At 35.5% G+C, this 22,575-nt stretch overlaps 1 protein-coding gene across 1 annotated transcript in view; it reads right to left on the reverse strand.

Annotated features, from left to right (window-relative positions):
* Positions 1–22,575, reverse strand: part of EREG (epiregulin) — a 53,224-nt gene that overhangs the window by 6,627 nt on the left and 24,022 nt on the right. The window contains exon 2 of the mRNA XM_016154029.2: positions 10,063–10,257. Within this exon, the coding sequence (XP_016009515.2) occupies positions 10,063–10,257 (195 nt within the window). The remainder of the gene's footprint in view (positions 1–10,062; positions 10,258–22,575) is intronic.

Below are 22,575 nucleotides of genomic sequence, written 5' to 3' on the forward strand. Positions count from 1 at the left end.
TTGTTAATGGGCCACATTACAGAATTTGGAAACAGACAATAATACTAGAGTTTAATGGCTATCAACAGAACAAAGGAGGGTAAATGTAATTGAAGCAGAATATTTAACCTCAAAGGGAGGTTACAGTAGAAAGGGAAGAAAACTTGAACTATGTGATTTATTTTCCTTCCCTTATAGAGTCTTCTGGAGAATTAAATGAAATGATATTTTCTAAAATGCCTAACATACCAGAGACTCTCCTAAATGCTAGATACTCAACATCTAGCTTCTGGTGTTAGCAGTGTATGTGGGTGGTGCCCTCTACTGGTCTGTAACAAGATTATAAATCTCTGGTGTTTTAAAAGATGATTTATCTGTCATAAAAGATTTTTTTTTTTCAATCAAAGAAGGTATCTGTTAAGCAAATTGTATCTATTAAGCAAATTGCACATTCTTTGGTACTAAAAACTCAATTATGCACCAGCATAGCAATTTCCAAAGCTGACACATAATAATCCTGTGAAGTAGTTATTAGCCCCATACAACATCAGCGCAGTTAAATAACTTGTCCAAGACCAATTATCTAGGGATCATGGAAGAGTTAGAAATGTGTCTTGAAATCATCTCATAATCTTTCAATGATTCGAAAATACTTTTCGAGAGGTTTGGAATGATCTCCTCTCCACTCTCTATCTCTCCTACAATACAAATGACGCTTTGATTACTCTTATAGGGGGGGAAAAAAATCTTTCTTAAATGACAAAGAATGGCTGAAGTTTGGATTTCATTGTCAGACGACTGCAACCTGCAACTATTTTAGAATCCAGCTAATCATCTGGGGGTTTGTTTCTCAAGTCCTTTTTTTTTTTAATTTTATTTTAAGTTTTTTAGTCATTGTTAGTTTTTCCACTGTTAGAAAATTTGTTTCAGTTGGTCAGGTCAGAGGTGAAATATTTGTCTTTGAGAATCAGAGAATGTTCAGTGCAGGGTGTGCCTCCACAAAAACTGGGCTCTCCTAACCTGTGACTCTCCCTCGGACATAGTTCATTGCTCAGGATGGTTTCTGTGAGACTCACTACATTAATCCAGCATCCGGGTATTTTGTAGATGAAGTTATAAATAATTATAAATGCATCTCTCAAATGAAACTGATTAGATTGCAGTTCCATCATGGATGTATGTAGCCAATAAGATGGCAAAATTGGTTCTAAATTATGTGTTCATCTGCATAACTCTACTGCTTTAAAACAGCGGGGTAGATGAGTAAGTAGGAGTGATCAAAAGATTGAAAATATCCACGACCAAAGATTCTGATATCTACTGTCCTATGACCTTTAAGAATCACCACTCACTATTTAAAAGTCATGCAGGGAAGGAATAGATGCTAAAGTCATATCCATATATTTCTTTAATCTTTCAGTTTCTCATGATTTTAGTGCTTTTGAACATAAACATGTCTCTAAGATTCAACTACAAATATTATATTTGAGTTTTTGATCCTTGGCCATGGGTTCTTGCTAAGAAAATAACTTGCTATAATACTAAAGATTTTGGATAGTGTCCTTATTTCAGAAAACAGATCTGGTGGCAAGCTTTACATTGGTACAAGGAATTCTGCCCAAAGTGATATGAGGTAAATAATCTGTAAACTCAAAACTGGCCGTTGGAACTTCTACTTCAATACTGCTATGAAAATCAAAATCTCTTTAGAGGCCGTTTCTGTTAAATTTCTAAATAGGTTTTTGGAAATCTGAAGCTCACCTATTTATCTCTCTACTTTCATCTTTCAAAGACTGTGTTTCAGTGAAATCTCAAATGTGGCAGCAGGAAGTGGTGTTGGTGACTCACAGGATACAAATCATCTTCCCCATGAGTCAGGGCTGAGCCTACACCCTTATACAATATTAGGGACCTAATGCGTAGGAGAAGTTGAATACCATTACCTGAATGGGGGTAGCACTAAATGTCGTGGGCCCTGGGGCACTAAGAAGTGCTTGCCCAATGGTCAGGAGGCATGCCAAATGTGTAAAAGTCCTTCTTATTTATTGCACATGGATTCTTTTGACTTTTTTTTTTTTTTTTTTATGGCCACACTAAGGGGCTCATCTAAAAGGAGGCAAGGGCTTGTTAACTGGCTGACTAAGCGGAGTCAGCAATATCAGTTGCAGTTCTCAGGGATAAAATGCCTCTATTGAAAGACAATCAAGCACATACAAATGACCCAAAATAAAATGAGATAGGTAACCGAATGAAAGGAATGCAATAATTTTTCTAATTTAAACTTTTGTAATATTTAGACCAGAACAGCAAACTCATAATGAATCATAATATTTTCCCAGCCTAAACAGGTAGCAAAATCCGCTTTGTTCACACTTTTCTGTGGTCACATGCCAATCTACTCATGGACTGTTAGTTTTATACTTCTTCCATGGCAGTCTATAATTTTAGGATTTGTCTGTAACATAGTAAGCTTGTTAGGTCTTGTATACTTTCAAGAGGTAAATATGCTTTCATCATTTACAGATGCTTTTTTATTTTAAATTAAATTCCACTGTTAGATAAGGTCTTGCTTCACCTTGGTTAAAATAACTGTAAATTTTTTATCACAGATACTGAAAAGAACTACTGTCAGTACTTTCTAGTAACAGCCTGCTTTTCAGAGAATAATATATATTTATATGTAAAACCTTGCCCTCTTCCAGTTATCGCTCTAGAAGTTTTTTAATGTTAGCATTATAACTAAGCTTCACTAAAAACTAAATGTAAAAATCAACCATAGCTATTTGAGATAAAATAGGCAGAAACCAGAGGTTGATATAACAACAAGTGACAAGTAAGTTATTTCTTTTACTTTTGAATTTTAAAAGATAGCTGTAAGATCTTCCGTGGCAAGAAAAGATTTAATAAGCTATGTTTTTCAATTCATAGGCTTTATACTCTTCAATTTTTATATTAATTTCTAAATCACACTTCTAAGTGCTCATATATTTTAGTCATCAAACAGCACTGTACTTAAAACTGTCAAATCAAGAATCCATGAGTCAAAATATAGGGATATAGTTTATTTTACCCTAAAATTAGGTTTAAAGTTGTGTATCTTATTCAAAATGGAAGTGTGCTCATAATGTAGGAGAATGCGTATCAACTCTCATGTAAAAGGTACAATTTATATTAGAGTGTTTGGAATTTTGTGACTAAGAGCTCTAAATATGAAACTTGCAGCCCCTAAAGGCCAAAGATTCATTTCTAGAGTATTATTTCAAATGTTGGAATAAAGTATTGGAAACACTTTTTTTTCTTCAAGATAGTATTATCTGGGAGGGTCTTTTTAGAACCTTTTTTCCCTTCACTCCCTTCCAACTTGCTTCTCACATCTACTCCTACAGATTCAATTCAGGAATTTAAATTACTATTATGTTATTGTTTCAAAAGAAAAATCTCCTGAAAGGGAGACAGTTTGGATTATGAGTGTTTGCCATTTGCCTTCTTTCCATTATGGTCATATTGGAGCTTAAAGCTTTGAATGCTTGATGACATTTTTAGAAACCTATTCACTTTCATTTTATATGTTCTTTTTGGAGGCCTATTGCCAAAAATGAATTTGCAAAAGAATAGAGGAATAGAGTTTTAATCGGTAAGCATTCAAAAAAAAGAACACAATGAATATATAAAAGGTAATTTTAAAAGCCTCAAAACCAATTACTTTTCATTCAGAGGACCTGCATAGTGCAACTAGCACACTGGAAGCTGCTGAAAAGTTTTATTTTATAAAAACATATTTGTTTAACATTGGAGACCTCAACTTCACTGAGAAGCAAATCTGCATCTGTAGTATGATGGGAGGGGCTTAGTTACACCCAGTGAATGGAAAAGGAGAGCAGCTAAGCCTATACTTACTTTTAGTAACTACATGTCTCCAATTAATTTAATTAATAAACATCTACTGAAGTTTTTCTAGATACAAGATATTGAACAAGATGCCAAAAGAAAAATTGATTCAAAAGATATAGCCCCTGTCCTAAATAGAGTTAATGGGGCTAGACACTTGGGGATGAAGAAGAAAGGAGAGAATTCGTAGATGATGCTAAGTTTCTGGTGCTATTAAAAAACAAGCAGACCAGCAGTTTTGTGGTGGTACTTACAGCTGGTAGACATGAAGAGAAGACATAATGAGTGAAGAAATTTGGATTTACAGTAGATACCTCATCTACTTCTATTTATAAGGCACTTGAGAATATAGATCTTAAGTAAAAGAATAAGAAAGGCATTGATAAAATCTATTTGAAAGTCATATGATGAACTATCACCTTTAAAGACATAGGGGCCATTCAAATGCTTCAAAAGAAATAGTGTGGAATAGAAAATAACAGAATTTTGGGAAATAGGTGATGAGCAGTGAATAGAAATGGCCATAGAAATGGGAGAAAATGGAAGGTCAGTGTTATGGGAGCCACGAGATCAGAATCATAAAAGGAGGCATGGAGTGGTCAGCAAGGCAATGATAGAAGAGAAAGTAGGAGTGATTCCATTTTAAGTAAGAGTTATCGTTATTCAGGGCAAATGGTGCTAAAATCAGCAACAAAAATTGCTAAGTTGATTTTTTTTAACACTCTAGAATTAGTTTTATATTTGCATCCAACTTACCATTAATATTAATTTTATTTGTCTTGGTAACTCAAGCACTGATTATTCCAACTGTGAATTATGAGTGGTGATGTGTTATGGTAATGGAAACACATTAGAGGCTAGCGGTTCTAAACCCAGAGTAGTTTTGTCAACAGGGACATTTAGCAATTTCTGAAGACATTTTTGTTGTTACAATTGGAGGGCACAGAATGTTACCAACATCTAGTGAGTAAAGACCAGGGATTGAGCTAAACACACTTGCAGTGCATAGGATAGACCACAGCAAAGAATTATCCAATTCATAATGTAAATAGAGCCAAGGCTGAAAACCCTTGCATTAGATCCAGAAAGTATGAAATCCTTCATACTTCAGTTCTAGTTCAGATGCGAATTTTATTCCCTGACAGGTGAGTTTCCTTAACTCTAAAAACAGAGACCTAGGAGTGGGGTAGAGAAAAAAGAGAGATAGAATTTAGATTAGATTACTCTAAGGTTCTTTCATGTCTAAAAAAAGACTGACTACCCATCATTTGGTCATATTAATCTTTCTCCACCCTTCCTCCCCACTGCGCACACACACACACACACACACACACACACACACACACAATGTGTATAATTCAAAATATGTTTATATTTTGTTAAGTATGCCATATGTGAATTCAGTCTACATTAAAATATAGAAATGGGAAAAGGAGGTAAGAATAATTTTTAGACTTTATCAGAAACAACAAAATAGAATTTTCAAAAACTATTGCCTAGTCTCAAAATATTTTCAAGCACATTTTCAACCACATTTTCTAAAGATAGCTGGTTGAATCAAAACATAGTGATGAGAATTCTAAAGTATTAATTTAGTCATCAATCCAACAAACATTTGAGTGTCTAATATTAGTCTATCACAATGTGAATGATAAAAGATGAGTACAACATCAGCAAAGAGAGACAGGGCTAGATACACACTTACAGTGTGAGGTTAAAAGAGCAGAACCAGAGAAATGGGAGAGGTATAAGGGGGTGGGGCAGGCTGCACATTATTTTTGAGTGCTGGGAGAAAGGTGAAGGGAGTTATCACAGAAGGCTTGACATTTCTATTCAGTCTTAAAGGATGAGTAGAACTTTTACCAAAAGTGAAGAATGAGGTAGGGGCATCCACAGTGGAGGGTGTAACCTATTCAAACATGGAGCTTTCCATGCTGGGTAAATCATTCTTTTTAAGTTTACTTCCTTATTTGTGATATGGGAATAACAATATTTATTATAATAAGGATTAAATGAGGTATTTTGCAAGAAAGCACTTAATGATGTCAACAGCTCTAATTTTAAAAGTGTTATTATTTTCTAATATCTTATTTATTAAATCTATATACAATAACATGAAAACATAGCTATTGTAAGCTCCATTTTACAGATAAGAATACTGAGGATCATAGGGGAATAAATCTTTCTGAAAGTATGAAATAAAAGAACTGGGTGTAAAACCTGTGTTTTACACACTGTCTCTTGATTCAAAACTATAAAGTTTGACATATATAAATGCATATGTGTGATATATATGTATAGAAGTAATATTATGTAAACATATCATAAGTACATATATAAGAGAGAGAGGCTTTCCCCCTGATTCTGGGGATTCTTAAGTCACTTTCATTCCTCAAGTTTAAAATTCAAGATTTTTGTCCCAAGAAATTAAGGGTTAACCTTTTCTTTTTTCTGGACAATTATCAAATCTTCTTGTGTATTACAGATAGTATTCTAGCTACTTGAATCTTTACTTTAACCTAGAATGTCATTGAACCTTTATTTACCTTATAACTAGACATCCAGTCTTACAAAACTGCATCACCAGAGGACACTGAGTCCATCACATTACTTCATTTGTTCAAAGCTTCCAGAATTGGCATACTGAGGTGATGGCTGTCAGAACACTCCTCCCAGAAGACCTCCCTGTTACAGCTTTGGGGTGTTTTCCCACTGTCTTCCAAAGAAATGTTCCCAGCAGCAGTTACAGCCATATTAATTAGACAATTTGCATAGTTCTATATTCAGTGTTAACATTTACAGCTGAGGAAACCTCACCTTAATTCATTGTCTTTTTGAAGAGGATTTCTTACGTGACATTTGCACCTCTTGGGTGACCATTAACCAGAAAATGGGAGATTCTTGGGCAAAAATGGACAGAAGACATTCAACGTGATTGTATTAGTATTGTACAATACTTTTTTTTTTTTTTATCAAAGCGGTATGTGTATTTTCTCACTGTTAATAGAAATGTGCTGTAGATTCCAACTTAGTCCCTTATCAATGCCATTTTTAATTCACAATAATATAAAAAATACAGAAAATAAAAAGAATGGAAGGATCCTTCTCTTTAATTGCTTTACTTAATATATATCTAGGCAAATATAGAAATGAAGGCGTCAGTCAACTGACATCAATGACTGCTTCATAATAAAAGGCATTTTCCTGGGAACTGTGAATTAAAAATGCTGAATGTAGGTTAAGTAAAAATTCAACATATTGTAACGCAGCTTAAGAAAACAGTCACATCTTTTCTGTGCCTGATTTTGAGCAATACATGAAGATACCATTTTTCCACATAGGCCTGTCCCTATAACAGGTTCTAAGCACAGGGGCAGCCCTTAAACGACACTAGAACTTCTCTAGTAGAACTTAATATTTTTATTAAGCTCCTGATAACCCTGAGACCTTCTGACTCCTTACACAATGTTCCAGAATGATTTTTCCATTCATTCCAAGTCCTTGTAAGGTATTTGAGCCTTTGTTCCTTCATTTGTCAAACTGGGCTAATCATATATACCCCTTATAGTTATTTTAAGGAGGAAGTGAGGATATATGTGTAAAGCATCTAATATACAACATGGTTGGCTCACAATAGGCATTTGGTAACTATTAGTTTCCTTCCCAACTCATCGATTTGGACCCCAGTGCTGAACCACATACACCAATTACCCAAGTTGTTCATATGGCATAAGGCAACTAGGGTACCGAGGTCAAAATCCAGACAGGAGGGTCCTGTTGTCATGTTTTTTGCCTATGATGTGTCATCTCAGGTGTGCTAAATAACACTCAGCAGCTCATAAACTCTCAGGGTCAACGGGAAAGATGGGAGGTGAGCCAATGTCTCATTGAGATCCATGCTTCTCATATTTTCAAGAAAGAATATTTATTCTGCTCAATCTCTGCCATTCTCTGCAATGAAGTAAGGATAAATTATTTTGGCAACGTCATTCAGGAACATGCTTAAAAGCCCATTTGGGTATCAATGAAAATGTCTGATTTTAGATCAGAGGCCCCAAACATGAATTGTTGAACTCAAGGTAGAACTTTCTCCTCTTTACTCTGGAACAATCACAAGATTAGAAATGATAATTCAGTTCTAAAATTGTAGATTATTTAGAAATATGGTATCTAGTTTTGGGTATTTCAACCCTTTTACTTATGTTCTGTAAGCTAAAAGCACTAGCACACTCATGTGTGAACTTTCTTAATCTAGTCCTGCTTTTCTATGGGACTTTGGTCATAGTTTCCCAATACATAAAGTAAGAACATCGATATCAAATATTTGTAAAATTTAAAAGTAAACAAATGATTGTGTGTATAGCAATTAAAATCTGCATGTGTTGGAGGCAGAGGGTGGCACCGAGGGTGTCTATATATTTTCCAGTCATAAAGACATACAAATTCAAAAAAATGCAATAATAAAATTCTTTTTTTGAAGGATAGTCATTTGGAAAAACGCATTTCTAGGTAATCTTATGTTTGGAGGGGAAAAAAAAAACATTTTAGAAATAGCAGGTAGCCCTGCCTTTTTTCGGTGTGTTTGGGAATAGAACTATTGGACTTGCATACCTGCAAAGAATGTAGAGATTATGATATAGAACTTCAAACAGGAACTTTCTTAGAGGCAGAGAAATATCTAAACAAACTGGGGAAACAGAAACTGACCTAGCTCATTTGGAAATGGGCTTGGCAGCTGATGAAATAGATGAACTATAATTAAGTAATGCAATAAAGGAGTTAAGCACTTTCATGACAACAAAAACACACACCACATACACTACGTGGGTAGTAACCAGGTTATTCATAGGCTCCCGACTGTCTCAAATTAGAGTATTCAATGAATGCCCCAAAACAGACGTTTGCATTGTCCAGACACATTACAGATGGGGGGGAAAAACAGCTCAGCCATTCTGACCTCTAGGTTAATTTCTAGCTCTGGGAAAACTGTGAACTTTCTGATTTTATTCTTTTCGGAGAGACTTCAAAACAAAGATAGCAAAGCCACATTATTTACTCAAAATCTTCTAGGAAGTTATTCTTAGCACAGTTTGGGTAGAAACCATAGATCTAGTTTCCATTTACGTCCTTGAACTTGGACCAGTTCCACTATGCATAGCATGCATTTCAATAGATCTCCCCAACCTTGAGATTAGACGTGTGGAAATGATCATTTAACTGTCACATCCTGCACAGGTGTGTAGTTAGGTGAACTCGCCTCATTGCTACTACAGAAAGAATGTGAGACTGCCAAGTTTTATTTCCGTATTTAAATTTTCACATACAGCTCCAAATTCCACTTGAAGTTTAAGGAGTTAAGGAGAAGCAATTTTTTTTCTTCCAAAACCAGGAAGGCTACATAAGGATTTTTTTTTTCCTCCCCTGTCCACAAGCACTATATCATGACGAATAGGAAGACAGGCATTAAAGTGAAGTCGGCGATTATAGGCTATAAGGTGCAATGAGCAGCCAGTGAAAAGCGCCTGACTGACCTGTCTGTCTCCCTCTGCGCAGGCTGCTGGGGAAACCAGAAGCCGCAGGTGTTAGGGTCCAAAGGCAGCGAGGAGCCGGAGGACCCGGCCATGTCCTTCCTGGTCCAGGGACGCGGGAACAGCGTTTGAATTCCGTCGCGTCTGGAGCTCAAGCAAAACTGGCTCCCGCGACGCCAGAGCCCCCAGAAGCTTAATCACGCATAGTTTAGAAAACCGAGGGCAAGACAGAAAGAAAAGCATTTCTTTCCAGACAGTTTCCTAAGCACGGGTCTCATCTCTCTTCCCGCCCCACCCCCCGGTCCACCTCCTCCCCCAACAAGAAAGAGCACAAGTGGAAATGTCTTTGGATTCCTAGAATGGCAAATTTACAAATGAAAAACCAAAAGCTTTTCAACTTTTTATTACACCTATCCATACATAACACGTATAGCAATCAATAGTTAATTTATCCGTGAAAAAAAAAAAAAAACATTTTTAACGCCAATTCCCCCCTCCCCGACACCACTCCATTCCAGCTCGCGCTGAGGGAAAAACGAAGTCGCATACGAGAGACATCATTTTAAATGAGTACACTTTAGCCTGGTGAGAAACTCTGGTGTTAAGCGTCAAACGACAAATGAAACGCGGGCCGCATTAGCCTCCTCGGCGGCGGGCAGACGCTTACCCAGGCAGAGCAGCAGGACGGGCCCCTGGCGGGCGAGGTGCGGCTCCATCCTCCCCGCAGCGGAGACCTTCGGCGGAGCCCGCGGGCGCTGCGGCTGGGCGGCGGCTGCGGGGAACGAGCGCAAGCGTCCGGCGGGAGCGGCGGGAGCGCGGCGGAGAGCCTGGCGGGTCGCACGTAGGCACGTCCCTCTGACACCTGGTTTGTCAGGCAAGTGAGCTCAACTGTCCAGCGATGCGACCTTTATAAGTCTGGGAAGGAGCCTCGGGCCTGAGGACTTAATAACGGGGTGAGGTACAAAGTGTCCAGAGTTTCATAATCGGCCCCGCGGGAGAAGTGGCAGAAGGAGTGTCCAGAGGATAGTCCCGATGTCATCTTCCCTGTCTAAACACCTGAGGTTGAGGAACGAAAAAATGCCTTTCTGGTTCGCCAAGGACTACTCCCCAAAGTTTTCCATCTCCCTCTCCAGCTTCTATGGGTGCAGGTGGCCAGCGTGGACCAAACTGGGTTGGTTTGCTTTGTGGGATCACCTGCCAGATAGTGGGTGGTTTTAGTTGCTCTGGGTGACAGGCATAACTTGAGTTAAAGTCAGTTTTCCCTCCAGCGCTGGCATTCCCAGTACCTGCTTTGGGAAGTGTGTGTGTGTGTGTGTGTGTGTGTGTGTGTGTGTGTGTGTGTGACAGACAGAAACAGAGCGAGACAGAGAGAGTGAGAGAGAGATAGGAAAGAGAGAGAGACAGAGAGACAGAGAGACAGAGACAGAGACAGAGATAGAGACAGAGAGACAGAGAGACAGAGCCGGACTGAGAGTTTGTCACTGGTTCAAAGCCTTCCTTTCATTCATACCCACCACCGCCAGCCTTTCAGGTCTACATCTGCTTTCTCAGTGCCTCTGCTTCACAGGTACTACAGTCATTTATGGCTTCAAAGTTCAGTAAGTATGAAGAAAGTCCCAAATTATTTTTTTCTTCCGTGCTATTTACTGTCCAGCAGCCTGTTCTGATTTAACTTCCCCAAATTTTGCCTTAATCCTGTCACTTCCCTTTACAAAAATCTTTCAGTGACTACCCATCACCTTTTGTACAAGGACTGCCATAATGTGAACCTAGTCTTTTAAACCTCAGCTCTCACTAGTTTGTCAAATTGTCTCACGCACTATGCCTTTGTTTTTCCTACTTTCCTGCCTTTGCTGATGGAGTCACAGTTTGGAGGAAAGATTGCCTTTTATTGGAACTGGTGAAATCCTACTCATTTTCATGGTTCTCCTCAATGACCTGGATTTCTTGAGTCTACAAGGGATCTCTCTTTTTTTTGACCCCTCACAGCTGTATTGTTTATCTTACTCGAGACTCATAGAATTCTATATCTGGTACTTTGCACCTAATAAAACTACTTAGTGTTAATTACATTTTCTTGTTTGTAAGTCATATGCTTGGATCTGTACATAAATTATCTTACTGTTTTCCCCTATAGGGCTTAAGAACAGTGAATCAATTTAGCAGTACTGAAAACATGTTTGAATGGAAAATAAAATATGATAGATATTTATAATTCCTACTTTTCTATTTTTTATTGTTTTCTTTTTCTCTTTTTTTTTCTTTTGTCCCTTTCTCACTCAGCCCAAGTGGTGTCCTTTAATGTCCAGAACTTCCATGTTGGAAATAAATACTTCATTCTTCCATCGGTGGTTAAGATTGTCTGCTTGTGAACTCTTGGACAAGTAATTTAATCTCCCTCAGTTTCCTCATCTGTAAAATAGGAATGATAACAATAGTATCTAACTTATAGGAAAATAATGAAAGTGCCTAGCACAGAGTTAGTGCTCATTAAAAATACCTATTATTATAAGTAAACATTGATGCTGGTACTCAGTAAGATGGTGGTCGTTGGTAGGTGGTCAATAGTCATGAGTTAAATAAATCAATGCATAGCGGGAGAAAGGATTATGGGCTCCTAAATCTATCTTCTGAATCTATCAAGAAATCAGGCAGAAAGTGTCTTCTCACATTACTGCCCTTTTGTTAAAAAAAAAAAAAAAAAGAAAAAGAAAAGAAATCAAGAAAGATTACTCTAGGAATGGGTTACAATTTTGCAGAGCATCAATAAGGATCAAAATTGATTTGGAAAAGAAATAGCTTTTCAATAGCATTTGAAAAATTAAGGTAGAACTTGAAAGAATAGGCTGTTAACTGGGAGCATTTCCTCATTTTGTGTAGCGAAGGGGTCAGGAACTTGCAAGGAGTGACAGGAAGAGAACTTATTAGTCTTAATTAGTGTCTCATTTCAGCAAAAATAGTGTTGTGCTTTGTGCTCAAAAGAAAGATGTGTGGGAATGCACTGGGGAGAATGGGGTCACTCTGCAACAGTCAACTCGATGGTATTGATATGTGGGGAGGAATATTTTTACTTTGTAACTGACGCCTGCAAACGTGAGATATCATCACCTTGAAAAAAATGCTGTGCTTATCCTGAAAATTTCCACAGCAGTGTGCCCTTCAGATAGTGTGAAGAAATCTTTTCTTTATTGGTTCTATGTTTACTCAATTTTCTAGCCATTAGTTTTCGAGAATGACTCCATCATGACGCATCAGGAAAGATTTGCCACTGCCCCCGCACAAGTCTTTTTTTTTAATAATTGGGGACAATTTTCATTAATCGTTCATTTAAATATACATATATACACACATAGTATGAAGTATAATCATCATTCTTCTTAAAGGCACAAACATATTTGGAGATAGAACAGTTTGGGAAGAAAATAGTCAAGCCATATAGAATTTTACTACTAGGAAGTGATTTAAACACATCAGCCAGATCAGCAATTCCTAGTCTGAGAGGTACTAGAACTTTTTTCAAGGGGTTAATAAATCTAAATAATATCTATTGACTAAATGTAATATATAATGCTATTCTTAAAAATATATTGAGTCTTTATTATGATTATTAAAATGTACTCATTTTAAATTAATACTGAATTCAATGTTGCTTAATGGCATGTTTTTTAATTGAATCATAACAAACATGTCTCCACTATCAGGTGGGGAAATGCTGCAAAAATAATCTTTTCACATTAAAAGGGGGTCATTTGAAGAGAAGTGGGGAAATCCTGGACTGGTAGCATTCACATATAGGACCTAAACTAGTATCAGTGCTACAAACTGCAGCCAGATTAAGCCATGGCCCAGACCCAAAGAGCCAGTATTCAGTCTCAGACAAGAACTTATAATACTTTACAATTCTTTCATCTCTTATTTTTTTTTCCCTCAAGTTAATGCTCTTTGGAACTGCAAATGGCACTTGTTTATTTTGAAATCACTGTTTTTCAAACCGACAATGGAGCATATCTACTTTGGTGAATTCACTTTTTTATAACAAAATGTTTAAAGTCTTTTATTAGCTACTCCTTAGCAAGAAACACTGAGATGGAATGGTATTGGTTGCTTTTTTACAATGAAGACATTGAAAAATAAGGAAAATCCAAGGTCAGATTGTTAAATTTAGTATTCAAAATATGAAACCTGAAAATAATTGTTCTATCAGATGCAAACTTTTGGACAAAATTGATTTTATTCTTGGAACCTTTTAAACAAGTTTCACTTGAATGAAGAATTTATGTCTTTCATGTTAATTTTTAAAAAATATGTTTAAATTAAATAATATCTTATAAAATACAACTAAAGCACATATTTCCAAGAAAATTTCTAGGCTCCATATTTACCCATAACATTTATAAGGCAATGATTGCTTTGCTTTTCTCTTTGACCAAAAATCAAGACTACAATGCTAATTATGTACGTCTCTTATTTACTTATTTGCTCAGCAAACATTTATTGAATGTCTCTGTAATGGCATTGATATATAGATACAGATAGATAGAGGTATACAGGTGCATCTCTGAACCCAAAGAACTTTTAACCCAGTAAAAGACAGAATAGAGAAAAAGAGAAACATATATTGAATATATGGTACTCTTTTATTTAAATAGTCTCTATCATAGACTTTTTTAAAAGGAGTCTTTTTCTCTGGAGTAATCCATTCTTAATTGAGAATTGGTTTAAGAATTCTAAAAGGTAAATGTCCTTGTTTTTCTTTCAGTATATATTTAAAGATACAGGAGAAAATAAAAATTGAGAATGTTTTAAAGCTTACTAAATAGTAAAGTATATTTTCTCATTGATTGACCTGATAATTTGAGGGGTTTTCTTAAATTAAAAAAAGACTTCAATACATTTGAAAATTCACATACTATTTGAATGTTGAGTGAATGGTGTGGATGGCTGATTAACTGACTGGATGAATGGACTCACTAAAAAGCAATATCTTATGTCTATAATTTTTTCTAGATTCAGAACTGTAGGTTGAAAGGAACATGAAAGTAGTTGATATTTATTCTTAAATCTAAATGAGATGTGCCTAATAATAATAGTAACTAATAGTCATATCTAACATTTTTAACTTACTAAGAAGTTTAAAATATATTTGCTTACTTATTCCTCAAAAATAACCCTATGAAGTTAGTACCTTTTTATTTCCTTTTTACAGGTAAGACTAAGGCAAAAAAATATTAAGAAACTTGTCTAACGCTCTTTAGCTTTTAAATGACAGAGATGGGATTCGAACCAGGTAGCCTGACTCTAGCCAAACACTACACTCTTCACTACTACACTATTTTACTTTTACCTATGAAAATATTTAGTATAATGAACATTTGTTATATGTGCAGTGCTAACATAGATTTTCATTAAAATACATGTTTCTGGAGTTCTCTAGTCTCAGATAATATGCAAAAAGCATTCACATCCCTTTGCAGATAGTTATACTCTTTCTTTAAGAATGTTCTGTTTGTTTTCTTATTAAGGAGAAAATTACGTGTCCCACTTTTCCAGCTTCCATGGCCAGAACATTTGTCAGTTTTGCTTTTTTATTGTTCAGTTGATTATGAAAATGTTTCATTCTAAAAATGTTGCATCAAACAGGCCACCTATGAATTTCATCAACAGAATTCTGTGAAAAATCATCATGAGTTGTGCCCTAGAAGAGCCTCCCCTTCCATCACTTAAGCATACCGAAAGAACATCAATTACATACGTAGTGATGATGAATTAGGAATGCAGCTATCCCTATTTAAAGCACTGCTATTTCATGTTCAGCTAATACCTAATTGCATGTAATTGCACGTTACCTACATTCATGTTGCTACTCCTTAAGCAATATTTTACTGTTAAAAGTTAGCCTTCCTAAAGTTATTGATTCAAAATAATTTTATGTTTGGTCATTCAACAAACATTTTATATCTCCTATAACCACAAATCAGAGGAACTTTGCATTTTATTACTAAGTCATTTACATGATTATCATGTGATTACATAGGGATTTATGTAGTTTTACAAGTATTTAATGTTAATATTCTTCTCAGGTATTGAAAAAGGACAAAACATACAGGATAGATAGATATTTAAGCTTGAAACTTTCCAGTTTTTAGATCTCTTCAAAGTTACCTGAAGTATTTTCTAAATCTAGACCCTGGGGGTAAAAATATCTAGAAGACAGAATGCCACAAAAATCCTAGGTATGTTCTATGACTGATTTTTTTTTTTCTCTGTTTATCACTACCACTAAAAGACAAGTAAAATAATTACTAGTGAAGGCCATAAAACAAAAAGCTACTAAAGTATTTTTATTGTATTCACAACAGTACCCAACCTTTTTGGCACCAGAGATCAGTTGTTCCTATGAGAATCTAATGCCTGATGATCTGAGATGGAGCTGAGGCGGTGATGCTAGCTCTGGGGAGTGGCTGCGAATACAAATGAAGCTTCACTTGCTTGGCTGCCGCTCACCTCCTGCTGTGTGGCCAGTTCCTAACAGGTCATAGACTGATAAATGTCTGCAGCCCAGGGGTTGGGGACCCTTGTTGTATTGTGTATTATTGTTAATATTTGACAGAAAAAATATCTCTTAATAAAATTACACATACATAAGATATCATCTTTCTCTATAGAGAATTATTCTAAAAAGGAATTATTTGTGTAAATTGTTAATATTTTGCTGTTTGGCTGTCTAGTCATTAGTTCTCACCCATGGCTGCTCTTCAAAATCACTTGGTCAGCCTCAGAAAAAATATTGATGACTAGGCCTTACCTTCCCAGAGATTCTGTTTCACTTGGTTTAAGAAGGGCCTCAAATGAATGTATTTTTACAAACAGACAGGTTGATGTTTTAACTAAAACAAAGAGGGAAAACATACTAAATCACACCTTTTAGATCCAAGTTTGAATCCTGACCGAAATTGTTGCTTGATCTTGGGAAGGTTATTTAACAGCTCTGGGGCAGACTCTTCTCATCCTTGAAATGCAAGTTTGAACTCCGAGATCACTAATGGAATAGTTTTCAATGACCTCTGAAAATGATGCTAAGACAGAACCACAGCTTTATTGGCTCTTGACCGTGTGTGTCCTTTAGCACTGAGCTATTTTAGGCAAATGTGTAAAAGCATTAGCTAAAATACCTTGGAGGGACAGCACAGATAATGCCCTCAGGATACAAAAAGTTTATCTTATAAGCAGACTTCTCCAGTGTTGTGAAATCTTGCCTCATCTCCCCTAGGATCTTTGCTTAGGCCTTTTTCTCCTTTTTAAAAATTTTCTTCCTTTGCTTACAACTAATGAATCATGAACTCCACCAAAAAAAAAAAAAAAAAAAAAAAAAAGTGGAGCTTTAGAAACGAGAAAATCTAGATCCAGATAAAGAGGATTGCATTGTTGTTTGACATTTTGAAGAGTTTCGTTTTTTCTGATGGGAAAAAAAAATTATACATTAAATATCCTAAAAGCTAAAAAAAGAAAACAATCATTTAAACAAAAACTAATATTGAATCAGTAGTTAGAACCATAGATTTAAGTCCTGGCTCCCATCATTTGTTGAGTCTTTTGACTTTATGACTTTATTTAAAATATAATAGTCTCCTCTGTAAAATTTGGAGATAGTAATTCTCCCTGTCTTTCATTCATCTCAGTATTTTCATGGAACTCAAGTAGAATAATATTTAATAAAATAGACAGAATTATAGTATATATATAACTATTGATATTAATGAATAGCAAATATGCATTGAATACTAAGATATTTATAAAAGACACGAAAGTTAGAAAGACAACCATGATAGAGCTAGATTTCTAAAGCAAAAGGTGAGTGTTCCAAAGAGGAGGCATAGGCACCAACAGCAGGTGGAACAATGAGGTTAAGACAATAGGAATGGAGGAAGAGGTTGGGCAATAATTAGGTCACTTATAACCTCCTAGGGAAAGTTCTAAAGAATGGAGAGGGTGGAAGTCAAATTTCAGATATATAATAGTCTATATTTCTTTTAATACCAAATATTATGATCAGAGAAGATGAGTCATCTTTGAACCTTGGCAAGGGAATATTTGCAGTATAAGTCTCTGATAAATTGTCAGAACTAAGTGTAAGACTTAGGTAATAGAGATGAGTCATTCTTCCATGCGTGCCTTTGTTTAACCATTACTATATTTAAATAAATAAGATGGAGAAGCTGCTTGTAATGGGTTTTATTATTACGTGCATTTCTTACTTTTTTCTTATTTAATTTGGAAAGAAATATCAAAAATAATTTCTTTCAGTACTACATAGCTCCAAGAAGGTATCCTTCTACATTATAATAGAGGGATTAATGACAAAACGATATTCTGATACAGAGATTCCATACTCACTACCTCGCTCACTCCTTATTTAAATGTATGTCTTTCCTCTTGTTCCCTTTTCACCTGTCCCTAATCTACTATTTGTGTATGTGTATTGGGGGGAAGAGGATGAGAGATATATACAACAGGTACTATATATAATATTTTTTCCTCTAGAAGCAAGCCTTCCCTGATTTTCCTAGACCACGTTAGGCACTCTGCTGAGAGATGTCCTTGCATTATTACATCCTGGACTTTCTTTATCATGAAACTTATCAGTTTTTCATGCATTTTCTTCTTTGCTACTCTCACTATAAGATAAGCTCTAGGAGGAAGGGATCAACAGCTATGCTTATTGAGCAACTTATGTGCTAGGAAACATTCTAAAACGTGAAGCTAAAAATTTTACAAACTTTACCTAACACATAATAAATTATGCAATTAAGAGTAGACTACTCTTAGTATTAATTTAAAATTTGTATTCTCAATACCAGATTCCAATATTCTTAAAGCCAAAGTGATGCCTTACTTGTGTTTGGATATCATGCTGTCTCTAGTCTTGTGTCTTGTATATAATAAGCATTAAATACATAGTTGAATGAATTCATTGATTACTAAATGTGAATTCCATATTATAAATTATAGAAAGAGAAGGAAATTACATTGGGACTGAGTAGTCACATATCTGGTAGTGAACGGATATTATAATAATTATTGCAACTTTAATTCCTATTACATTAATGATGTACATACTATCTCAGCTCCTTAACCGGTTTTGCTAGACACCTAACGAAACTTAAAGCCAATGGTAAGGAAGACTTGCCCATTAAGGAGGCTACTTAATAATACATCTCTGCATCGATCAGTACCATTTGCAAGTCACAGTGTCATATGATGACTTTGGTGTGGACAGCCAAAAGTGTGTTGAGCAGAAGAAATACTTTAAGCAATCTTTAGAATATGCTGCTTCTTGAAGACTCTATAATATTTTGAATCATGCTGAGAACCAGTTAGTGATGACATGAATTATGTTGAGAAAACTGTGCACCTTAAGGAGCCAAGGGACTTCTTCCATTGGCAACCTAGTTATTAGGAGCTCAACCAACATAAGCCCCTGTGCCTCACATGGAATCCACTTGATCATATTTGAATGATCATTACTTTGAAAGTTAACACAAGAATGAACAAAGACCCAAAAGATAAACACATCTACAGTGTTATTCAGAGAAATAGCATCATCCAATTCAATGGATTAACTAAGTTATTGCTTTTTAGAGTTGAGCATTTAAAATATTTTTATATGTGCATCCTTTATTTATGAAAGACTCAGTGACTGTGATAGGAAGCATAAGGCAGTCCAAGTGAGTCAACGATCTTAGGTTTGAAACTAAAACTTTTTTTTGATAGGGAAAAATAACATGGCATTCACAATTAATACATTAATAAATTCTAAATAAATAAAAAGTAAATAAAAATAAACTGCTAAAAATGACCCAACTACTTTTTTATTGGTAACAGAATTCTTGCTTTCAAATTCTTTATTGATTGGCTTTTAATTATAACTTTTCTTCTGAGTAAAATTCCATTTTATTCTATTTCATTAGAATCGGAAGTGTCATTTCAAATTATTTTACCAAAATGTTATAATTTTCATGAGGTTTTCAGATTTTTCTTGACTGAGACTTAAAGTCAATTTACATTGTGATGCAGCATACCCAAGCATATATACTTATACATATACATATACATATACATATACATATACATATACATACACATACACATACCCATACACATACACATACACATATACATACATATATCTGAAATAAATGTTTCAAAAGCAATACTTTATCTTGCTGAGATGCACTGTGATCTATTTTATGTTATATGAAAAATAAAATAATAGCCGAGATTGATTAAAATTTATTTAATGACACACTAATTAGTAACAGAGTGCAATTTAAGAAAAACAAAAACAAAAATAATCAAACAATTATATCAATAATGCTTTCAAACAGATTTTTAGGAAAGGTTTTTCTGTGGATCATGGAACCCTGCGAGCTCTGTGAAGGGGTCAGGAGTGGGCGAGAGAATGTATGTTCCTGGAGCAGATGTATTCCAGTTCTCAGTTCCCCTTTTGCTATTTTTGGTTGTGTATCCAGATCTTCCACCTAAAATTTCATTTAAAGAAACCTATTATTGGTTTTAAAAAGTTTGACAGTTATCTCTGTACATCATAAGAGCCTTACCTATAGATCAAATTATGTTATGACAAAAATCATCACTTCTGAAATCACTATGTGAAATAAAAGATTTCTCATATTGTGTAGTGTTTCTTTTATTTTAAGCAATACTATAGGAACAAAGCTGCAGAAAAACTAAAGTATTTGTCTGGGTCTTTAGGATTTTCTTATAATATAGTTTCCCTTACATCATTTAAATCTGACATCACCATTTTGGGAAATATAATATGGGCTTGTATTAATTTGGCTAGATAATTTACATGGTTTTTAACACTTTTGCTTAGAAGTCAATGCTTAATTTTGGAGGGTCATGATTTTTGTTTCTGATAAGTGAATCCATTTTATTTTTTAAAAGTCAAGATAGTTTATTTGTTGCTTTACTCTTCATGATCTTTCAGATAATGAACATTTCATTTCAGTCAGGGAAAATTCAAATACTTTTTTCCATTTTATCAGTCTGTCAGGAATAGGAACACATACTTCTCAGAGAGATATACCCTATTTCAAGCACACAGGTGACATTCCACAGTTTTAAATAATTAGAATTTGAAATCATTATTAGAACTTCCTAAAATCACGTCTATTTGGAACAAGGGCAGCAAAACCAGTTTGTGAAGATGAATCAAGATTAGGACAGGCGTGGGTGAGGGATAGAAGAATAGGAAGCAGAAGAAGGGAGAGAACTTATATTTATCGAATATTCACTATGTGTGAAACATTAAGCTGAGTGCATTATACATCTTTCTTCTTTTAATCCTCACAATAATCCATTGAGTAGATATAATAATCCCCAACTAACTGATGAAGATCTGAGTTAAATAACACATCCAAGGTCAAACGGTGATGGAGCTGGGATCTGAAACTAGGTTTGTTAAATTTCAAATCCATAGTCTTTCCTGATGTTCCTTTTGCTTCCCAAAGACCTTTCTATTTCCACATGTTTCCTGTAAATTTTGTTCCTCACTGCTGCCCAAGCACGGGTCCTCTCCCTGATTGCGATCTGAACCTTGAGCCACATTCTTCCTGCTCTCCTTCCCTTTAGCCCTCTTATGGCTGATCCATTTGTGGTTCCTCCTTCCATGTAGTGGCCCATCTCACCCTTCAGACACAACACAGCACTCTGCCCCCTTGTTTCTTAGCTTCCACTGAATCCCAGTTTAGCTTTAGCTTTTGACTATACAGCATCAGGCTACTTAAGGTTAGTAAGCCTCTTGGTTTAGAACAGTATTGGAGCCCTACTTTGAGGACTCCTTCTGCAAGAAAGTCACATATCTTCAGTTTACACTGAACCTCAAAATATACTTGCAGACAGTTCACTGTACAGTAACTCAGGCTTTGGTGAGAAAATATTTAGGTCCAGAATTTGAGGATGAGAAAAATTTCCTCTTTCACCTTTCTTAGTATTTCTGACTGGTTTAAGAATTAAATTGAAATGAGACAGATTAACAGGAGAAAAATAACCAAATTTAATTATGTATGTACATATGGGGGTTATATAAGAATATGAGACCCAAAGACAAGTCCACTATTTGAGACCTATATCATATCTTGAACTAAGAAGAAAGGGGAATAGCTATTTGGACTTCAAAGAAGAGGAAGGCAATTCACGAGTTGATGAAGAAGCAAATGTCTGGTAAACAAATGTTTTCTGGGACATCTTTAACAATGGAACACAGAGGATTTGATCAAACAGGTCTTGGTATGTGCTTCTTTCTTTATCACATCTAATTATCTCTGACTACAGCTTCCTTTTGGGAGCAGGTCCTCTAAATTATTTTAGGCAGTTAGGGGAAAGGTCAAAAGTTCTTCCTGAGTCTTTTGTTTTTTAAAGATAACTAACTTAAAATAATCAATATCCCCAAAAAAGGCACATTCTGGGGTGGCAAACTTGGCTCCCTCCACAAGGGTCTGTTTGCATGAGAAATAGAGGAGCTGGAGAAATGTGAGGCCCAAAAGAGGAAGCTGTTAGAGGAGGTCAACAACTACTCCTAATAAAAGCCTTGGAGACATCCAGAAGAAAGAATGATTGAGTGGCAACAGCTTGAAGTGAAAAAGACATTAGCGGCCTGGTTAGAGGGCAAGAGAATTATTGGGTACATGATGATAGAAACTCAGAATATTTTCTAGCCAGAGGCTGAACAGATAAGGCCAAAATGATAAGTCAATCCAACACAAAACTATATCATCTCATTTTGTAAAAAACAAAAGAATAGAGGCACAGTTTCCTTGAGACAGAACCGCAGAATCTACTGCTGTTGAGAAAGAGGGTTTCTCTTTGACTTAAACATGAGGAAAATAAAACAACCAAGAGGTTTTTTTCAAGTGAAGTATAGATCCTAATGAACAGGTTTGTGGCACCTGGGATCCTATAAACTGGGGACAAAAAAAAATTGTTACTTTTCTTCTTACCTTCTGATCATCAAATTAACAGAGATAGATGGATAGGAGAAAACCAAATTTTAATACATGAGCATGAGGAATAAACATAAGCATGAAAATTCCAAAGACAGTGAGGCAACATTGGGTATATATGACACTTTAAACAGAGGGGAAAAGAGGCAGGGAGGAGA

Source organism: Rousettus aegyptiacus, unplaced genomic scaffold (assembly GCF_014176215.1).
Source record: "Rousettus aegyptiacus isolate mRouAeg1 unplaced genomic scaffold, mRouAeg1.p scaffold_m13_p_10, whole genome shotgun sequence".
NCBI classification, from domain to species: Eukaryota; Metazoa; Chordata; class Mammalia; order Chiroptera; family Pteropodidae; genus Rousettus; species Rousettus aegyptiacus.